The 20,411-nt window shown below is 35.1% G+C and overlaps 1 protein-coding gene across 3 annotated transcripts in view; it reads right to left on the reverse strand.

Moving 5' to 3' along the window:
* Positions 1–924: 924 nt before the first annotated feature.
* Positions 925–20,411, reverse strand: part of CCSER2 (coiled-coil serine rich protein 2) — a 162,448-nt gene continuing 142,961 nt past the window's right edge. For 2 of the 3 annotated variants that reach the window (XM_060034671.1, XM_060034675.1), the window contains one exon: positions 925–5,682. In XM_060034671.1, coding sequence (XP_059890654.1) covers positions 4,864–5,682 — 819 coding nt within the window. In that variant the 3' untranslated portion in view covers positions 925–4,863. Of the gene's footprint in view, positions 5,683–17,916; positions 18,002–20,411 lie in introns of all 3 variants that reach the window. The other variant, XM_060034672.1, reaches the window with a different exon arrangement.

Raw genomic sequence — 20,411 nt, forward strand, 5'->3', positions numbered from 1 at the left:
GAAGAGAATGCAGAATACTTAAGACTATCCAGTACAGCTAAGAAAGGCGTTCTTGAATAAAATCAGATTATAAAAGGCCAGGTTTTCAAAGGGAAATAAAGAACTGTAACCAAGAAAGGTAACACAGAAGCAAAGATGAGAATAGTGCAAGGGAATTAAAGCCCAGAATGAAATGAAAGGAGTGGAGTTTTACTGTTATCCCAACAAGATGATGAACTGGATGAGAGGGTATTAAAAACCACCTGTGGGTTCTTCAGCTCCAGGAGGCAGAGACCACGCAGCCTTCCTCTCTGCCCACCCAGCAGCCAGTACAGTGATGGCATACGTAAGATACCCAGCAAAATTACTTAAACCCGATCATCACAAGAAGTTAGAACTTCTACTTGTTTTCTCTGTTGGGGAAGAAAAAGATTTTCCGGATGGAAAATGTGGGGAAAAAACATAATGGGAAACAAATGACTGCACTTGATGAAAGACTAAAAAGGAAAAATTTTGAGTTAATTTAAGAGAATACTTGCTAACAGCTCAGAGGGCCTTAAAACTGATATAGGTATCTTAAGACATGGTAAATGCCATTATCACATTTATTGCTAATAAAATTTCATTCACTCTTTTCCTGGCATTTATGGAACCATTTTCGGTAATAATGTGATACATCACTGAAGCAACTTCAAATATCCTATTATATAAAGTCTATCACATATAGTTAAACTGGAAAATAAAATAAATTATAAATTCCCTATTCCTTTTACTCAATCAGGGCTGGAAGTGTGGTGTGTATGCTGAAGGGAGTGTGTGAAATGATACAGAGTTTGAAAAAAAATCAACGAAATGAATATTTTAGATCTTTGTGGAAAAGAAGTTATGAGAGAAAGTACACTGTGGACGTCAGTGTTGAGAAGGACAAGGAAACTTTTATAATTATGAACTTTATTTTTATTTACTATGCCAACATTTTCAGGAAAGAGACTTTACATCCAGTTTTTATAATTCATTTTACAAGCAAATTCTAATATACAGTATTTACTCTGAACTGTTTTTTTAAATCGGTGGGAAAAACAATACTGCAGACATTAAAGACCGTGGTGTTTCTGATTTTAGTCAGCAGTGACTTAAGAGATTTTAAATTCTTAGGGTCAGTATTATTTTGTTACGGCAATGCTTTACCAAGGAGAAAGTGGGTAGCTTTCCCCCAACAAAGTTAAAACATATGATGTATCTTTAACAGCATAGTTGTAGATTGGTGCTCACCATCATAATCATTTACCCAAACATACTCTTTCAAATTGCTGCAGCAGAAAAATTGAAGGGAGGTGTGGAAAGAAAATTTTAAAATATAATTCAGGCATCAGAATTAAGAAAAACAGCAAGGCCATCATCCCCAAGGAAAAACATCAGGTATCTGTATTACAGCTATAATTAATGTTCAAATGTGTGCATAAGCATGCAAACATAACCACCCCAACTAATTCATAAACACGAAAACTATTACGTAAGATTGACAGTAAACTGAAACTATGCTGCAGTCTTACTGCTCTTCACTGCAAGCCTATTTGATGATTCCAAATTGCATCCTCAGTGCCCTAGAGGCCAGGAAACCATCATGACAACTCTGCTCAGAAATGAAGAGTGCATCTCTGTGTCTGTTACACCATCCATGCTACAGGAAGATTTAGAAGTGACAGCTCTACGGGGACCATGTTCTCTCTGATGCATCTGAGTAAAATACTTAAGGGGACAATGAAACATTCAAAGAACTTAGTGCTTTAATGGAAAAAGTGACATGCTTAGAATACAACTGTGAAAGGCTGTACTTCGAACAGCAACAATTATAGAGAAATTCATTTCAACAAAGAAAGCCACACCCAATAGGAGGCATTTCGATATTTCAGGCACAACTCCAAGCAATTAAGCTCATTTAAAGTGCAAATCTGATATTTTCTTTCATATTCAGATTTTTACTTGTTAAAATACTTAGTAAAGTTCCCTAACATCTATATAAATACGATGAACAGTAGTCTATAGGCCTGAAAATATTGCACAAATTAAAATGAGACTCCAAAAGAAAAATGCTAGAGGGTCTCAGTTATTAGAAACATTCTAAATGATATTACTATACAATCCTTTAATGCCTTAAAATCATCTGCACCTGTACTGATTAACTCCTTAGCCAAGCTGTCTTTAAGGAATTTTATATGCACCCCATTAACAGCCAAATGTATAATTCTACATACTCTATTTCCTCTTTCACCAATGTGAAACTTAACCAATGCCCATAAGACTTCTTCCTCGGGATTTAGAATTCATACACTGCCACCATCTTCACCGAAATCACAAGAACAAGGAAAAGAGTGATCTGAGTTCCTGTGCAGGGGGATTTGGCACAGAGTTGACTTACAGAAGCACTAAAGAGAGATCGAGCCAAATGTGAGTGAGCTCTGATTATTCAGGTGAGCTACAGCCTCACCTCATTTCTGACTTAACATTTACTAAGGAGCAGACTAGCATAATATTCTTGCAGTTTTTAAAGAAAACTGCAGGCAAATACTTTGTTGTTTCATGCAAGCATCCTAGATTTTTTCTCTTAAATTTAATAGTATGCTTCATAATTATATTAATGAGCCTTCTGCCAAGACTCAGGCTCAACAAAGGTACAGAGAAATTGAACTGATGGATTAATATTTCTGCAAATTCATCAGGGATAAAAAACAGAGCAGGAAAAGGATTAGAATAAACATATTGCAGGAGTCAACATTTTTAATAAAGACATTTCCCTCAGACTAGGGGATTAAAAATAAAGTAAAAATTTAAAAATTTTCCCCTAAAGATAAAGGCCTACTTGTTAATAATGTTTCACAAGAGTTTATATAATTTCTAAATAAACCAAGACCTACTAATCGGTATGTTTTACTTTAGGGAAACACCCCATTTGCAATATCTGAGATCAGTTTTCTTTCTCCTTCAAAATAAAAACCACATGTACCCACTTACAGCTTCAGCTATTACTGCTTGTCCCTATGAAGAAAAAAGAGCCTTCCTGATATGTCTGATCGCTTAGCATAGTAACAGTATCTAGACTATGGGAAAAACTTTCTCAACTTTAGTGCTTCTCTGGCAGAAGTGCTGTCAGATGAGAGTATGATACTAGATTTGTGTTGCTCACCTCTTACCAAATCCAAGAATCGCTGGTATCTGGTGAATGGCAAATTCATTCGAATGGTTCCTTATAGGTAAGGGAAGACTGCATCAAATGGTAGTAAACACCTCTTTTCAAATTTCTGCTAGAGTACTTGCTGTGTTGTTCCTCTAAAATGGGACGATGTACATTTTTTTAAAGGGATCCCTAGGAATTTGAGTGACTGATTTTTTGGCCATAAACCCTTTTGATAAATTTTTGGTCAGCTGATCACAACAAAGATTGACGTTGTAAATACTATCTGTGTGAAAGACATTAATTCTAACAAAAGCAGCAACAGTTGAACAGCCTACAGATGCCATGATTTGGGAGAAGAGGAGGGCAAATTTACTGAACCACCTGACAAGCGGCCTGCAGCATAATTAGGTTAATGCATATGGTCCCTTGGCAGTTCCACAGCTACCTTCTTAGCACATTAAAATAAATAAACATATTGCCATTGAAATATCTTTTAATACCTTTTAATAAAACATAATTTCCCCTTTCTAATTTTATTTTTCTTCCCAAATCTACTTTCAAGAAATTGTCATTCAAACATACACCAACATAAAAGGGAAACCTGGAAAACTCAAAAAAACACAGCTATGAATTCCGGTTTTCTCAAGATAGTCTTACTTAAATTTATAATTATATTCAAAATACTTTAACTTGCTTTGCTATAGAAAATAGTTTTAAATCCCTATATACGGGATATTTATATCCCATCAAAGTTCTGTGCAAACATTTCAAGTCCATTATTCCAGTCTTCGGATATTAGCAGAAAGTCAATAAATATAAACATTGCAATAAAGACTTAATTTAAAATATATACTGTGGAACCTCAAAACAGCTATCATGGATCCATAAGTCGATAGGGTTCAAAATGGAATTAACAGCAAAACTCTAGCACCAACATATGTTACAAATGAATACATCTTTACGTCAGGTTTCAAGATGTATCCTCACTCGAGCTTTCCAAAATTTATTCAGTAATAAAAACAAACACAAATGGTGTGTGTGTGTGTGTAAAACAAGATGTTAAAGCAACATATAATTGGTTTATATACATAATATGAAACATTTTTAGCCAGGGGAATTTGTCTGGTAAATAAATATTGAGACTATAGCAAAGAAAAATAAAACTTACATAAACTTCCCAATAAAAGCCTGATCTCCTGTATTCATCACAGAGCTTTTGCATAGACCTTTTAAATATACAAATCACTGGCCAGAACTCTACGTACAGACTACCATCTTCCATTATCACCAAATCTTTAGTTATAATAGTAACCATATTCACAGGAGGGATGAGTGAAAAAGGGTGAGGCTGTGACAACCACAATTAATACAGACCTTAAAAGGACTAAATCAGCAAAGCACATTTGTTGCTTGCTAAGTGGAATATTATGAATTTTCTGATGTGCAGAGGGATGGATAACATGATTAGAGCCTTCTGTAGACCTCTGAATGGGTAAGCAAACTTTTGTGTTTACCTGAGACAAATATGCTCAAATACTATGTACTTCAACCAGGATATAAAATGGAAGAGCCAAACTAGTAGAAGCTTCCACATTTTAATTTTTAGATTTGCAAGCTTTCAATGGAACCTCCATCACAGTAGCAAACTGCACATAAAGCTATTACAGACTGTTTTTTAAAAAAAACAAATTGGCAGGTGATGGCTATGCTTAATGTATCTTTGGTTTAGGAAGACGAGAATATTGATTAGAGGCCAAACAATCCCCAGAATTCAAATTGTCATTAGGATTCTGCATGATTTCTTTTCTTCTTGTTAGTGGCCTTGGGATGCTTGTCTTGGCCTGGAAGTTTTGAGGCTCTAGTCGGGGGCTGCTTATTTGTTTTTGTTTGAAAGAGCCAGCAGGGGGGCGGAGCTTAGATGCTTTTGGATTTGGATTATTTGCAAGATTTGTTTGACTAGATGTTGGCTGGAGTTTTGCAGAATTACATGGTGTGATTATTGGTGACTTCTTACAAGTGGGATTCCCACTTGGACACGTTTCAGGAACTGGAGGAGGTACCACAGAATTCAAGATGGATGGCTTAAAAAGCTTCGAGGACTTGGGCTGAGATGTGTAGCCCTCTGGTGAAGACTGATTTCTTCCAGCTCTCTTAGCCTGGTCTACTATACTTGACTGGGGAAGTGTCTGAAGAGAAGTGGTTACAAATTGCATGTCACTAATTTGATTATTTGCCAAATGATAAGGCTCTTGAGCATTTATGGTCATGTTCAAGTCTGCTTCAGAAGGTGTACTCTTCACCACATCCTTAGTGAATTGTGGGCTTGATGAAAAAGGCCGGTCTCCCAGACCACTGCTGCTTTCTTGTTGCAAGCCGTGTGTAAAGCTTTCATCCAGAGGTGCAACAGCCTGATGTATGCCCTGGATTATGCACTCACTGTGGGCCTCGGTATGTTGTGGCTTTGCTAGTTTTCCCTGGGCGTGGTCTGTGGGTCTGGGAAGGCTGCTGGAAGGCTGTAGTACTTGAGGCTATTAGAATTAAAAACAACATTAGCAACAATTCATTTTAGAAATAACACCCAGAATTAATATAAGTTCCAATTAGGCTGTGTTGGTACTTATTATGTTTTAATATGAGAAGCATGTGGGGGTTTTTCAATTAAAACATAAATTGCAATATTCAAGTAATTCATGAGACACATACAAGAGTGATGATGCAAACAAAAAATGGTACAGGCAGTAAACACTAAACAAGATCCAAAATCAAACAGGAGAAAAGAAAAATATTAAAGTACTGATTTACTGTAAAAAATGATTCCTACCTTAATTGATTCATTAATTATTTAAAACTTTATCTATAAGACAGCTTGACAGAATGATAGCAACTATGACCTTCAGATCTTATTACCCATTTTAAAGGCTTATTTTTTAAGGGAAGATCTATACCACTTCAATACACTTCATCAGAGGAAGCATTAACTTCAAAGTGTCAGGTGCTGTACCTCTATCGAGAATTAAAATTACCAGCAGATAAACAATTTAGAATGAAGATTATGTTCTCAGTTGATGTGAAATTCTAATTACTTAAAAAAAAATAGGTCAACATCTTTAGCTAATGTTAACCTACCTTTAATATTCTTACTGAAAAGTTTCAGAATAAAATGTTTTCACAGCTTATTTGTTCTGTCTCACTGCCATTTGAGGGATCAACCAAGGTTCTCTTATGGCTGATATATGAAAAACAGATTTACCTTCCCCAAGAGCAAATGTCCATTAATAAAACTAAAAATAACCAGCCTTTCGAATGATGTCTGAGATTAAAACGGATTTCAAGTTGCCTGTAACTTGAACTAAAGCTCAGAAGCCTACAAAAGTAAAGTTCTTACGGCTCACATGCCTTGCACACACTTCTCTGGAGCTTACTGTGTGATTATATTCTATACAAATCAGAGGAAACATACAACTTCCATTACTTTGGGGCATTCAGTAAAGAAATATGAATCTTAAAGTTATCTTTCAATGGCCCAAACAGTTAAAAGTTTATGGGGCAGAGCCTATTGGTCATATCATGATACAGGAATAGTTGCTCTAAATGTTTAAACACACACACACACACACACACACTCATATATACGTTCTATTAAATAATGTGGGCTGAAAATGCCAAAAAATGTGGCAAAGGGCTTTGAAACATGAATGTTTTTAAAAGACCATATTTTACTAATAATTTTTTTACTATGCTAATCCACAAACAAATCTACACAGTATCTCTAATTTCCCCAAAAGAAAGGGTGAATCTATTTATGTTGCATCACTTGTATTTTGCTCCTTTTTTCACCTCCTTGACCAGCACTGGACGATGGCTACCAGAGTCAGAAATCAGGGATTAGATTATGGAGGGGTTACAAGTTACAGAGAACAAAGGTCACCAATTCATGGAGGGATGGTTGGTCGTGATGGCATGGGGTCGACTTGCTACTTATAATAATAATAAACATCAGGAAAATGACTACTCAAAGTTAATCCATGCAGAATATGTTACATTAAACTTTTATCTTAGAATATTTAAAATAAATAAGTCATCTCAGTTTTTGCTTCAAGATAAATGTCCTAGTTAAAGTCACTGGGCATTTTCACAATATATCACCATAGAGATGATTTAGAGGTACTAAAATCATCAAGGAATTTATTCAAGACTCTCCTTGGGATTCCCTAGAAAAAACTGGCCATGCCAAAGTGATATATTCTTTAGAAAGATCAGTAAAAATATAAAGCAGGGCCCTATTAAGCAAACCAAAATCTACCTAAGGGAAAAAAAAAAAGCAACCAAGGAGGAGAAAAGTGCAACATTAAACGGTTAATTGAATGGGGATCTGTTTTCCCTTTTTACCTCTTTTCACCTTTAAAAACAATAAGATAGTCTACTCTCGAATTAAAAATCTTAAAACAATTTAAGACCTTTGAAAATATCAGTGACAATCTAAATAAATGATTTTATTGTAATATGTCTATCGCCCATAAGGAAAAAAATGGTATAAGTATGCACTACCAGCTCAAAGCATACAGGTATAATTTTCTAAGTAAGATTAAACTGATTATTAAGACAATCAAGCCTCCAGAAAAGGGGCATTATGAACTGTAGATAAATTATCCATGCGCATTGTTCTGATTACTTATATTACCCAAATGACCACTGCTTACCAGAGAACTAAATGGAAATACAACAGAGTGTCATGTCAGAAAGATGTTCTGCTTGTATTAAAGGCAATAAAGCTCAATAACAAATACTAAAGAACTAGAAAATAATCAGGTTTTTAAAAAATAATAAAATTTTGAGTCTTTTAACTGAGAGGAATTAGACTAACCAATTATACAAAAAGTGTCCATACTATCATTTAATTACATTAAATAAATCAGTGGTTTCTAAATGCTGAATAGTATAGATTTTATATTTTTATTAAAAGTTTATTTTAAATAAAAATTTAATTTCCCTATCCCAAAATAAACGTCTTATTTTATTACTTATTTGAAAACTAGTTTGTAAATCAATTCTGCTACTTGATCTTCTGTCTCTAGAAGAAGATCAAGAAATGACTATAGTGAGGACCAAGGAAAGGCTTACTCCTGATTTGTGGAAGACTGTAAAACTGGCTACCCACTAAAGACTGGGTTGTCATTAATTACCTGTTGACAAGTAGAACAACAAGTTGCCTCTTAACATCTAGCAAGCAAAAGCAAAGATGTGTTTGGACAGCTTGCTGCTTGCAGTACAATCCCCCAAATTCTAAACTCTCAGCTGTATATTAATAATTCATCTTGCCCACGTTTACTACTGCACTACCACAGGTGTTTTCAGAATGCATTTTAAATATAAAAAGAAAAACCCCATGTAATCAGGGATAATAAGATCAATAGGAAGGAATATCAAAACCATTCATTCATTTAAAAAATGTCTGATATATCATGCACCGTAGTAGGTGTAGGAAAATATGAACCTGAACACAATGCTGTTCCTGTGGTTGAGAGGCCTCATAAGAAAGAGTCAGGTAGACAAATGATGAGACCATGTCTCAAGCATAACAAAATGTAGAAGCAAGAAGAAAATATATGGCTGATTAGAGAGGTCACAGAAGGCATCCAAGAATTGCAAACGTCTGAACTGAGTTTTAAGATGAGTAGGAGTTTGCCAAGAAGACAAGAAGGGAAGAACATTCAGGGTAAAGGGCCAGTACATGCAAAACACAAAGGCAAAAAAAAAGAACATGATTATGTTCTAGTAACTTCAAATTGTTTGAATTGGCAAGCACAATGTTGGTAGGGAAGTGTAGGCAAGGGCCAACTCATAAAGGAACTCGCATCAGGCCAAATAGTTCTGACTCTGTACAGTAGATGATGGGAGACATTGATGAATTTTAAGCAGAGGAACTGTAAGACCCAATGTGTATTTTAGAATGTCACTCTGGTGGGATCGGTGAGGAATGTAACAGTAGGGGATGAGACTGTTAAGCATAACACCCAGGTAGTACGCCATTGCTAACAGCCCAAGTGATAAATTATAAGGGTTTAAAATTAGGATATAGGAAAAGAAACTGGAAATGATTGAAAGAGTTTTGAAGGAGATAGAGAAATTTAAGATGAGTTCAGGTTTCCAGCTTCGAAGATGAAAGACGAGGTATTGCCCTGTATCAAAAAAAGACCTCTGGGGAAGTTGCCCACCAGCCCATTCATTACATAGCTTCAGCCGCCCACAAGACTCAGAGGGCAAAACGAATTCCCCCACTACTGCAGGGACCTCTGGAAACTCTCTGTAGTCACAAATTCGTAGAGCTTTAGTACTCCATCCTTGCAACTTGTAGAAAGGTTGGTTACTAAAGCTTAAAAATGTGGATCCATTCCTAGACTGAAAGAACTCAGGGCTTCTAACTGGACTCAGCAACTTCAAGTCTTACTTTAGTAGTTAAATACATACACTTCAGCACACTATTCTGAGACTTCTCAGATGCAATGGCTACAGATGTTAAGGTCAAGAGTGCCAGCAATAGGCACTACTGGGTAATTATGCAAGGGATTGATAGGCATCTTCAATGATAACCTTAAATGTCTTTCTGTGCTGCTTACAAAGATAAGCAGAGACTATGCGCTTCTTAAGGCACGTACCACGCTTTATTCATTTTTTGTTGTTGTAGTTGGTATCCTCAGTATTTGGCACACAGCAGGGATTAAATATGTATTTACTAGATAATAAATAAATAAATGAGTATTGGTAAGTGGTATATTCCAGCACGGCTTCTTTGGTAACAGACTAGCAAAATGATACTCCCCTATTAGGTCAATGATGCAGCACTAATTTAAACGAGTCTTAATAACTGATGGAAAAGAAATCTTATAATTAAAAAAATGTTTTCTCTAAATAAGTTTGGGGTCAGCTTAATGATTCATGTTTAGAAACATAGCATGAAGGATTCATTACATGTTAGCTTGAACACAGCACCTCCCATTATGACCTGCACCTCCCATAATGATCCACCAGCTACGCCAGAGATGTTTTTTAGTTGGGAGACTCGACATTTCTGGATGAAATATGTTAGGGAAACTGTCTTAACAAGCATTCAACTATTTTCCATTTCTAATTCTAATAATTAAAAATGATTATAACTGTAAAACACTTAGGATAGAACCTCCCAGAGCACATCAAAATTGCTCAGTAAATGTCACTCACGACTATGAAAAGGTGTGAAAATGATTAATTCAAGCCATTGTCCTTTTGTAACTACATCTTGGGGGGGCGGGGAAGCAACTTCTATAATAGTATTATAATAAACTAGTTGCTACAGATTGCAAGGTTTCTAGGCTCCAAATACATATCTCAATAATGTCAGTCATATCTAAATGTTTTAAATCCACAGGAGGCATATCTGATATGACACAGAAGTCAAGATTCCTCAAGTGTCCTCCTGGAGATAAACTAGAGCTAGGACATGCAAGGCACTTTAACGTTTAGAGAAAATTTACATGTGGCTACATGAAGGAGCTAGTACAACACAGTATTGAATCACTGAGCTTTGGAAGTCAGACTGATCTGGGTTTGAGTTCTGGCTCTATCTCTATCAGTGAGATATTGGGTAAATTATCTTACTACTCTGAGATGGAATTTTGTAACTTGTAAAATGAGGATAATAGTGCCTACACCTCATTGAATTGTTGTAAATCACAAATGATAACATGCATATAAAGTGCTTAGTATTATGCCTGACACATTACATATACTTGAGAAATATTATACTCTAGACTGTAAAAGAAGGGTTTCCCTTCTTTCCAATGGTAGACAACCAAACTCTACGCTCACATGCATAATCTCTAATTATCACAAGACCTTAGGTGGAAGGTACTATCTTCTTTTTGTAAATGAGTAAACTGAGGTTAAATGAAATTAAGTAGAATCTCCAAATTCACAGACTTTAGTAAATGGCAAAGCTAGAATTTGAACTGACAGAGAATTTAAAATGCAGCACTAAAATTTTATTATTCTTTGATATTTGGGTTAAGTCCAATGAGTTCACAGACTTTCAGAATATGCAATATAGCCAGATGATTGTTTTAAAAACTCAAAAAGACAGATTCAATACCAACATTCAGGTATTAACTTTCCTAGATAATGTCCTATTTCCTTCTTAGCTGATCTGTCCTACAGAGGATAACTCTCAGACACCAAATTCAAGCCACATGGTGAAGCAGTATTTCCAGGGAAAAATGGTTCCAAGAGACCCACTGGAGGAAATATACTGAACACAAGGAAATGCAAATTAGCACTCATCACAAAAACTCTTCACCTTCACCATTTCATAGCACTTCAAAGATTTCTAGCATTAACATAAGAAAAAATAGTCATATCTGTAAACATACAAAGGAAGTTTCTGTAAACATTCTTGTTCTAAAGTCACCAATAGTAAGACAGCAGCTAGAAATATCAAGTCCTGATGGAGTAAAAATATGTCAAAGTGTGTAAGGTAGAAAACAGAAAATGTTCATAAAAATGCTATTGCATAACAGACACAGGAATGACCTAATATTATTTTCTTGATATATACAAGTTTATTATCATTATTAAATACATTTCAAAGGTTAAAAGGAAGATGGTAATGGAGCCATTTATAACATGCCTGTAACTTCATGCAGGCTCTGACATGCATCATGCAAACTGGGGGGGGAAAGTTACAATGAAGAAGGTGGTAGGAAAAAATCTGAAATTGTACTGTACCACGCTTTGTCAGAGAAGTAATGGACTAACTTCTCAACTCCTTGCCAATGGCATAATGGGAGAGCAGAGACAAGAAAAAGACAGGACAGTGGTGTCAGAGACCACATACAACACCAAGGAATTGCCATGACTGGGTAGCAGCCAACGGTATTTGCTTTTCTTTTGTTGTATTTTTCTAGGACTTATTATTTTAATATATTTCTATAAAATGAAAACATATTCTTAATAGATTTATACTTTCTTGCTGAAGTGGTTTGCAAGTTAATACAAATATTCATATCCACAGAACAGTGTATATAATCTTCTTACCCTTAAAAGGAATCACTTGAAGAATCTTACCAAATAAAATACTGAAAAGAATTTTGACACAATTAATATTCATACTCCAAAGATCTAAAAAGGTTTAGCTGCATGTAATCCCTTATAAAGGAAGTAGAAATTATTTTTAATAATTTCAGTCTTGCATATTATAAATACAACTGAATGTTTACTTTTAACTGCTGCTGCATTAAAGACCAATAAAAGAATAATCTGATTTTCATGTATGTCTTAAATATAATGTTCTACATTATAAGCAAGGCTCCCCACATCACTATAGAGATGGAAGACAGGACTGGATCCCTAGTATAACTAGATTCAAAGAATTCTGGTCTATAATTCACATGACCCCAATGAAAGCTTCCAAGGATTCCTGAGGACCAGGAATGCTCTCATTCCCTAGATCTCAGAATAGTGCCTCTAGATCTCAGAGAACTTAGGGAAGATATATGACTGATAAATATAAATTATAAATAAGCAATTTCTGAAATAAGGAGTTCAATGACTTTTCTAAGTTGATCAGTTAACTGCTTTTAAAAACTATCAACACAACACTGTAAAGCAACTATACTCCAATACAAATTAATTAAAAATATAAAAACTATGGACGTGAATAATAGTGACTTAAGTAAGTATTTACTGCACAGGCATAATTAGTGTGAGATGCTTAATTTTCATGAGTCTGTATCTCTAAGACAAAGAACCCATCAGCATCTACCCCTGGGATGGAGAACAGTTCAGGGAAAAAGAAAAAACTAAACTAAATAACATCATAATAGTACAATTCCACTGCTGTGACCAATACGCATGGTATATTTATCCAGAGTAGGATACTGCAGGCACTATGATATGGCAACAAATACAGCTAACAAGACAATCCCACAATCTGCAGAGCAGGCTATAAAAGGCTTATACAGATAACAGCAATTGCTTTGTTTCTCATAATTGCAAGGTGTTGAGAAAGAAACTAACCCATGCCTACGTTTATGGGACGGCCTCCTGGACCATGAGTTTGATGCACATTTCTAGTCAATTAACCAATGACTAATCTGCACTTGAATTAACTGCAAATATGGACACAGTGCCATATTCTATATCAACCACACTTTTAAAAAAATAGCTTACTGTAAAATCAAATTGTTCAGTTTTTACTGAGTTACTCTTTTCGACTTCATCAAAAATATTTTATTTTTATGAAAAGTCACTCTCAGAGCTAAATTCTGATTAAAGCACTGACTGATGCTATCTTTACATGTACAATTGATTACAGTCACATGGTGAAGCCAATCAGATTGAGCCACGTTAATGTATACCTTATGAACATGTTTGACAGTTCAACAATACACATCACGCATCTCTAAAAAGCACACATCCTTTAAGAACCATCCTTCTAGTGCTGACACTGATCTAAACACAAGAATAAATTGCACTACAATAGTATCTCTGTTTAATAGGGGAAAATGGAAACAACATCAATGTCAAACAACAGGAAAACATTAAATAAATGATATCATAGTCACATGATAATGTATTATCATGTAGCCATTAAAATGTTTTCAAGAAATATTTACTATATAAAAAATGCTCATATAATACTATGTGAAAAAAAGCAAAACAAAAAATTGGGAAAAAAATATGAGAGTATCATATGTCCTAACAGAAAGTACTGTTTCATGAATCTTTAATCTGAATATTAAATATACACACGTGTGTCTTGGGTTGTAAATATATAGTTTCATTCAGTAAATATATACTGGGTTATGATGTAAAATGAATTTGTCAAAAAAGGTTTGTGAAACAACCCCTGAAGGTTGTAAGAGGAGGAGGAAAATATAAGGCAATATAATTGCCATTCTTAATATAATTCTGGTGAATACAATTAGTGATTATTATAATATAAATTTAGAAATCAGGCAGCACTGCATCAAGAAACTGCTGGGCTGGATTGGGAGTTTGGGATTACCAATGCAAACTATTATATATAGGATGGATAAACAACAAGGTCCTACTGTATAGCACAGGGAACTATATTCAATATCCTGTGATAAACCATAATAAAAGAGAATATGAAAAAGAATATATGTATGTATAACTGAGTCACTTTGCTGTACAGCAGAAACTAAATACAACATTGTAAATCAACTATACTTCAATAAAATTTTTTAAAAAAGAGACTGCTGGGCTTAATATGGCTATTAAGACATAAACATGTATTTGTTACTTTTGTTGCTTAAAAACAACTTTTTTCTTCCAATTTAAGTTACTGTATGTGGAAGCTAAAGGAAGTTAAGATTTCTAAATTCTTTCAAGAAAGGTGTTAAACAGCGAATTTTAAGTCTCTTTAGGCATGATAAGAAATAGGTATTATTCCAAGATATACTTTTTGAAAAGTCAGGTATTCCTGAAAGCACATGCTCTGGCAAGAAATGTTATTTGAGATTACCATTAAGGCTGTTACTTGCCAAAAGTAATTATTTTTATTAAATTTTCATACTGTGAGGTAGGTTATATATATATCATTCCTAATTTTACACAGTTGGAAATTAGAAAGACTAAACCAATGCCAGTTAAGTCAGTTGGACAAAAGCTGAAGTGCCTACTGACAGCAGGAAGACCTTTGAATGTTTAAATGTAGATATTTTCTGCTAACCTAGGGAAAATTTAATTTGAAACTGGGAGATAAGCATCATCAAGCTGAGACTAGTAATACACCTGAGAAAAGGAATGTAAGTCAAAATTTCCTGAGAAAGTAAAAAAAAAAAAAAAAAAAAAAAAAAAAGACCAGGATTTTCCTTTTATCTCCATTTTTTTAGAGTTATTCTTAAATTCACCAAGAACATCCTTGGCCACTGCAGCTTTCTGGAGTTACCAGAGCTAAACAGTCCCTGTAAACATTAGTTATTTCACTCTCTGCAATATCTACAACAGGCTATCTCTTTATGCCTGTTTTATTAGGTCCACTACTCTTACACATTTTAAAAAACAAAACCAAAAACAGACTACCTTACTGAAGACTAATAGCCAAGCTTACCTGGCTTCTGCATTTACAAAAAAAGGCAGTTCGCTTAAGTTGATGTTCAAGAGGGCATCAGAAGGAACTTATTATTGAAACACGATAATGTAGGAGAACTCTCTCAACTACATACCATCACTTACAGAATTAACCTCTCAAAAATTAAAATCAGCACTAGAAATCACAAACTGACTAAATGTGGAGACAAATATTATTTCACTGAATACATAGCAGTTTAGTGCAGGAAATGGGGACACCTATTCCAAAACTCTCTGAAAAACTACTGGATTTACTCCCATAATTTCATATCCTTCTCCTTCTCTATATTTTATCATTATAAAATAATAATCATTATTATTTTACACTCTTTTATATTATTTTTTTATACTCCGTCAGGCGTTCTCAGGGTAAATTTAAAAGTGTAGTAGTTTAAACATATTTCCTTTAAAGGAACCTTCAAAGCTCAATAAGAGCTGTCAAAAAGCTGTGAACAGGGCTTCCCTGGTGGCGCAGTGGTTGAGAGTCAGCCTGCCAATGCAGGGGATGCGGGTTCGTGCCCCGGTCCGGGAAGATCCCACATGCCGCAGAGCGGCTAGGCCCGTGAGCCATGCTGCTGAGCCTGCACGTCCGGAGCCTGTGCTCTGCAACGGGAGAGGCCACAACAGTGAGAGGCCCACGTACCGCAAAAAAAAAAAAAAAAAAAAGCTGTGAATAAGTCCTCTAGTTAGCACTTTCCACAAACAGAGTTCTACAAGTCTCAATGATCAAGTCTCAGGGCCAGTTCTCTTAGCTGCATAAGCCATGAGAACTTACCCAGGAAAAGACTCCAATGTATATACCTTCTCCTAGGTGGCCAACACATCCAAACTCTGGTGAACCAAACTTTCTTTTTGCTAACTTGGAGATGCAGAGAAAGCAGGTTTGATCTAGAAAAGCTAGAAAGACAGTTCTTGATATAGTGCTGAAGGACAGACGGTGCTGCTTCATAGTCAGAAATGAAAAAAATACCTCTGAACCCAAAGGAGAAAGAAGCATTTGGAAATGGAGAGCCAACGATTCAGGTGAGGGATAAGTAATTTCTAAAGCTATACTAATGAGAAACTAGTGAAATGGGTGCTTCTGGGAAACATGTTTTAAAAATAAATCTAAACTATTTGTAATACTGAATAATTAACCTTAAACTCCAATTCCATATTACATGTAGCTGAGAAGGAGAATAGGGGAGAAGAACAGTGGAGAAAAAGAACAGGGACTATAAGGGGGCTTCAGAAAAGTTAAGGTAGGTGCGTAATTTACCTCAATCTGAGGTAAATCTGTCAACCATGCAGTATACTGGCTACAGTTTAAGAATACATTATCATTTGTTGTAATTGCCCTTTGAAATTCAGATTAGTTCACTAGCAATTTAGTATAATTCTTTATGTGCTAGCCATCTTCAAATAGAGAAGAAAGCAACCTAATTGAAGCAAAGGAAGTAAAAAGGAGGATTTACAAAGGTGGTAGGAGATGGGAAAGGAGGAAAAGGGAGGAACGCTTTCACCCAACAAATTAACTTGCTAGTAAATAAACTTGATATAAAAGCCTATGCAAATTCTATTCCATTGTTCTTTAAAAAGTGCAAAAGGGAAGGAAAGGCATAATGGTCAAAAAATAAACTTCAAACCTTGTCTCAAATTCATGTTGATACTTTATAATTGACTAATTCAAGAAATAAAGTTTTATTTGAATAAATCACATTTTAAAATTTTAACTGCTTAAAATTTCCCCCTTTTGGACCTTTGATACTTCACATGACTTTGTTAAGAATAATTTATGAAAAAATTGATATGAATCACAAATCAGGGCAAATCTATGGAGAAGGCATAAAAGTGACTCTGACAACATTTATATCTTTTTCATTAACATTAGCTTTTTTTGGGTGACTTTTCAAAAAAGATAAAATATAACCAACTTACCAGTTATATACTTAAGTACATAATACAAAATAATAAACGCTGTTTTGGAAAGCAGATTTAATGTAAACAAAGATTTTTTTTAAGTCAAACAATTACTAAATCATTAGAAATGTTAGTAAACCATGCATATTCAAAAGCCATTTCTTCTGTACTGTAAAGCAGCTGATAAATTACAAAGACATATTAGTTATTAAAAAACACTCTTAAAAATGATTTAAAAGATTTTTGTATTAGATGACAGTGAAACACAATCAACACCTTTTGATTAGAAAATATTTAAAGAAATGTGCAATGGTCTAGTAAGCCTGCTCCCTAAACAATATGCATCTGTCCATTATACTACTGCAGATAGTGTATACATTTTTAACATGACTAGATTTAAAAAATTTTTATTCATATATCTCAAGGTCATGAAAATAGAAAATATATTAAAGACAGATGCATGTCAGTAGGTATAGGGTCACTGGCAATAGGTTTAAACGGCATTAGAATGACATTAACTTCAGACAGCTTTCCTAAGGCTCTAAGGAGAAAAGTCTATTTACATGCAGTCAAAGGAAGTATTAATTAAGAGAGGAGAGCCCAGGGAGTGCTGGTTTAGCGTGTGCCTGCAGGTCACTCTGGAGGGAGAGGAGGTGCTGGGGAGGGATAGTCATGCAGAAGGGGAATACCATGAATGGGAAGCCAGAGCAGGATAGGAGTGAGAGACACAGACTCACTCTGTCTGCGGTGCGGTGGAACAGTCCGTGGGATGCCTTGGAAGGAGCCCTGCCAAGGAGAGAAGGAGGGGGCAGAATACCCACCCTGTGCAGAGAGAGATGGGGGTAGGGAGGTATAATAAAAAAGGGAACCAAAAAATAGAGAAACCACAGTCATACTTTTAAAAAAAATAACAGTGTTAATGAGAAGACAGATTTCATTTTTTTAAATACAGGCAGCCCAAATTACTAAAAATACATCATAATCCAAAACTAGTTATTTTTCATATGTTAAGAAAAAAATTATTTTCCTCTAATATTTGTAGTTAATGCATATGAAATAATATATTTTTTCTGGCATACAATTACATTTATCATCATGTATCTCTTTTTAAAGTAGCAGATTCCAGTTTTTTTGCAAAAAATGAAAGCATTTAAAAGGGGAGATAGACTTTAAGAGTTAAACACACAGAAACTGCATCAATAAGAAATTAGGCATTAAAAAATTATCATACAAAATTTTTTTCTTTTTAACTCATAGGTTTTCAAAGGATTAGCAGCTAAAATAAAGAACATTAGCTGAAGATAGCAGAACCAACACAGCATTCAAAAGACTTAGGATGTTGTAAGAGTGAGTACTATATCAAGAATGTGACATACAGGCCACAGGTTACACATGCAAACTTTTTAATTTTATTAACTTGTGGCTTCTTAGCTTTACTTATTTTGATCAGATTATCAGAACTGGAAAACAACAGAAATGTCATTTACTTCTATTTCCTCACATTCCAGGTGAAACTGGGTCTTCAAGAGAGAATTTGTTCACACAAATAGAATCAGATTGGGTCTCATGTCTCTCTCTTCCTAGCCTCCTCACTGATGAGACATATCCACACATAAAACTATAGAAACACTCATGATAGCATCAAGAAAAATGAGCTTGTAAATCATCATCACACCCAGCTCAATTTGCAAAATAAAGTATGCATAATTTTTCACAGCAATTAATCTGATATAGAAATGATGTACTAGAAGATTACTAATGTATTTTACTGATGTTTAGATATTTCGGGAACACTGATCCAAATAAAAAACTTATGTCCACTCCTGTATCAACATTCCTTGTCTCAGGTTCAGTATAATCAGACACATTTAAATTTAAGAATAATCCTACATTGCTCACTACAAAACAAAAACCAAAAAAAGATCCATTTTCTATGTTGATTAAGGAAACAAATAGCTACAAGAAATTAAATAAAATTAATGATCTTTAGAGTATCCTAGTAAATAAAGATCTTGTCTTTTGAAATTATTGTAACTTCTCCACTAATTTAGCCATGGGTGATTAGGAAATATTTAATAGGGTGATGACACCAGGTGCTCTCCATAGATATTACCTGATACAACTCGATTTTGCTGTTTCAGAGATGTTTTGGTCCAAAACCTTTACACAAAGCAAGTCCTCAGCCAAGAAGGGGCATGTACTTTTCTCCCTATGGGTTTCACCAGGCAGGACCAGCTTCTACTCACTGCACTGGGTAAAGAAACTTTCAGATAGGGATTTTGTAAATAAACTAAACCAGCAGTCAGAGATTCCTTCTCAAAGAAATAACGTCTCCCTGAGGGTTTATGGAAATAGTACCCACTGGGAATCAGGGAACTGTGTTTTTCCTTGGATCTTCTAAGAGCCTATAACCTTGAGAAAGCCACTGATCTTCTCTGAGTCTCAGTCTCTTCATTTGTAAGATGCAGGATTGGAATGTGCTACAGACTAAGTCATTTGTGCTCCCGCCCCCAAGTTTCATATGTTGAAACCTACTGCCCCAGTGTGATGGTTTGGAGGTGGGCCTTTGGGTAGTGATTAGCTCATGAGGGTGGAGCCCTCACGAATAGGATTAGTGCCTTGTGAAAGAAATCCCAGAAAGCCCCCTCACCCCTTCCACCATGTTGAGGACACAGGGAAAAGACGGCTGTTTATAAACCAGGAAGCAGGCTGGTGCCTTGATCTTGGAATTTGCCGCCTCCAGAACTGTAAGAAATAAATTTCTATTGTTTATAAGCCAGTCTGTGGTATTGTTATAGGTGCCTGAATGAACTAAGATAGAATGGTTCATCTCTAAGAAACGTCTCACTTTTAGTTGTAATTCAGTTGGCTCACACACCCCCAACTCCAGAGTCGCTGTTATCCTTTAATTTTATAACTCTATTTATACGGCACTTAAAACAATCAACTGTATTAAATTGTCTCTCATGATAAATCATTAGTTCTTTAAAATAATTTAAGTGAAAGTATCTGTAAAAATACCTAGAACCTGTCAGGAGTTTAAAAGATGTTAAATGTCCCACATTCCCTGCCTAACCGTCCCCAACAAACGGGAGACTCTGTTTACTGATTCAAACTGAATTAAATTAAGTTATTGTGTTTACCTAGAGATGAAGATATAACATTTGACAGGCCTGGACACACACTGCAAGCACCTAAAAATCTTAAAAAACAAATACAATGATACCCATTC

Source organism: Delphinus delphis, chromosome 16 (assembly GCF_949987515.2).
Source record: "Delphinus delphis chromosome 16, mDelDel1.2, whole genome shotgun sequence".
In the NCBI taxonomy this organism is placed as follows: domain Eukaryota; kingdom Metazoa; phylum Chordata; class Mammalia; order Artiodactyla; family Delphinidae; genus Delphinus; species Delphinus delphis.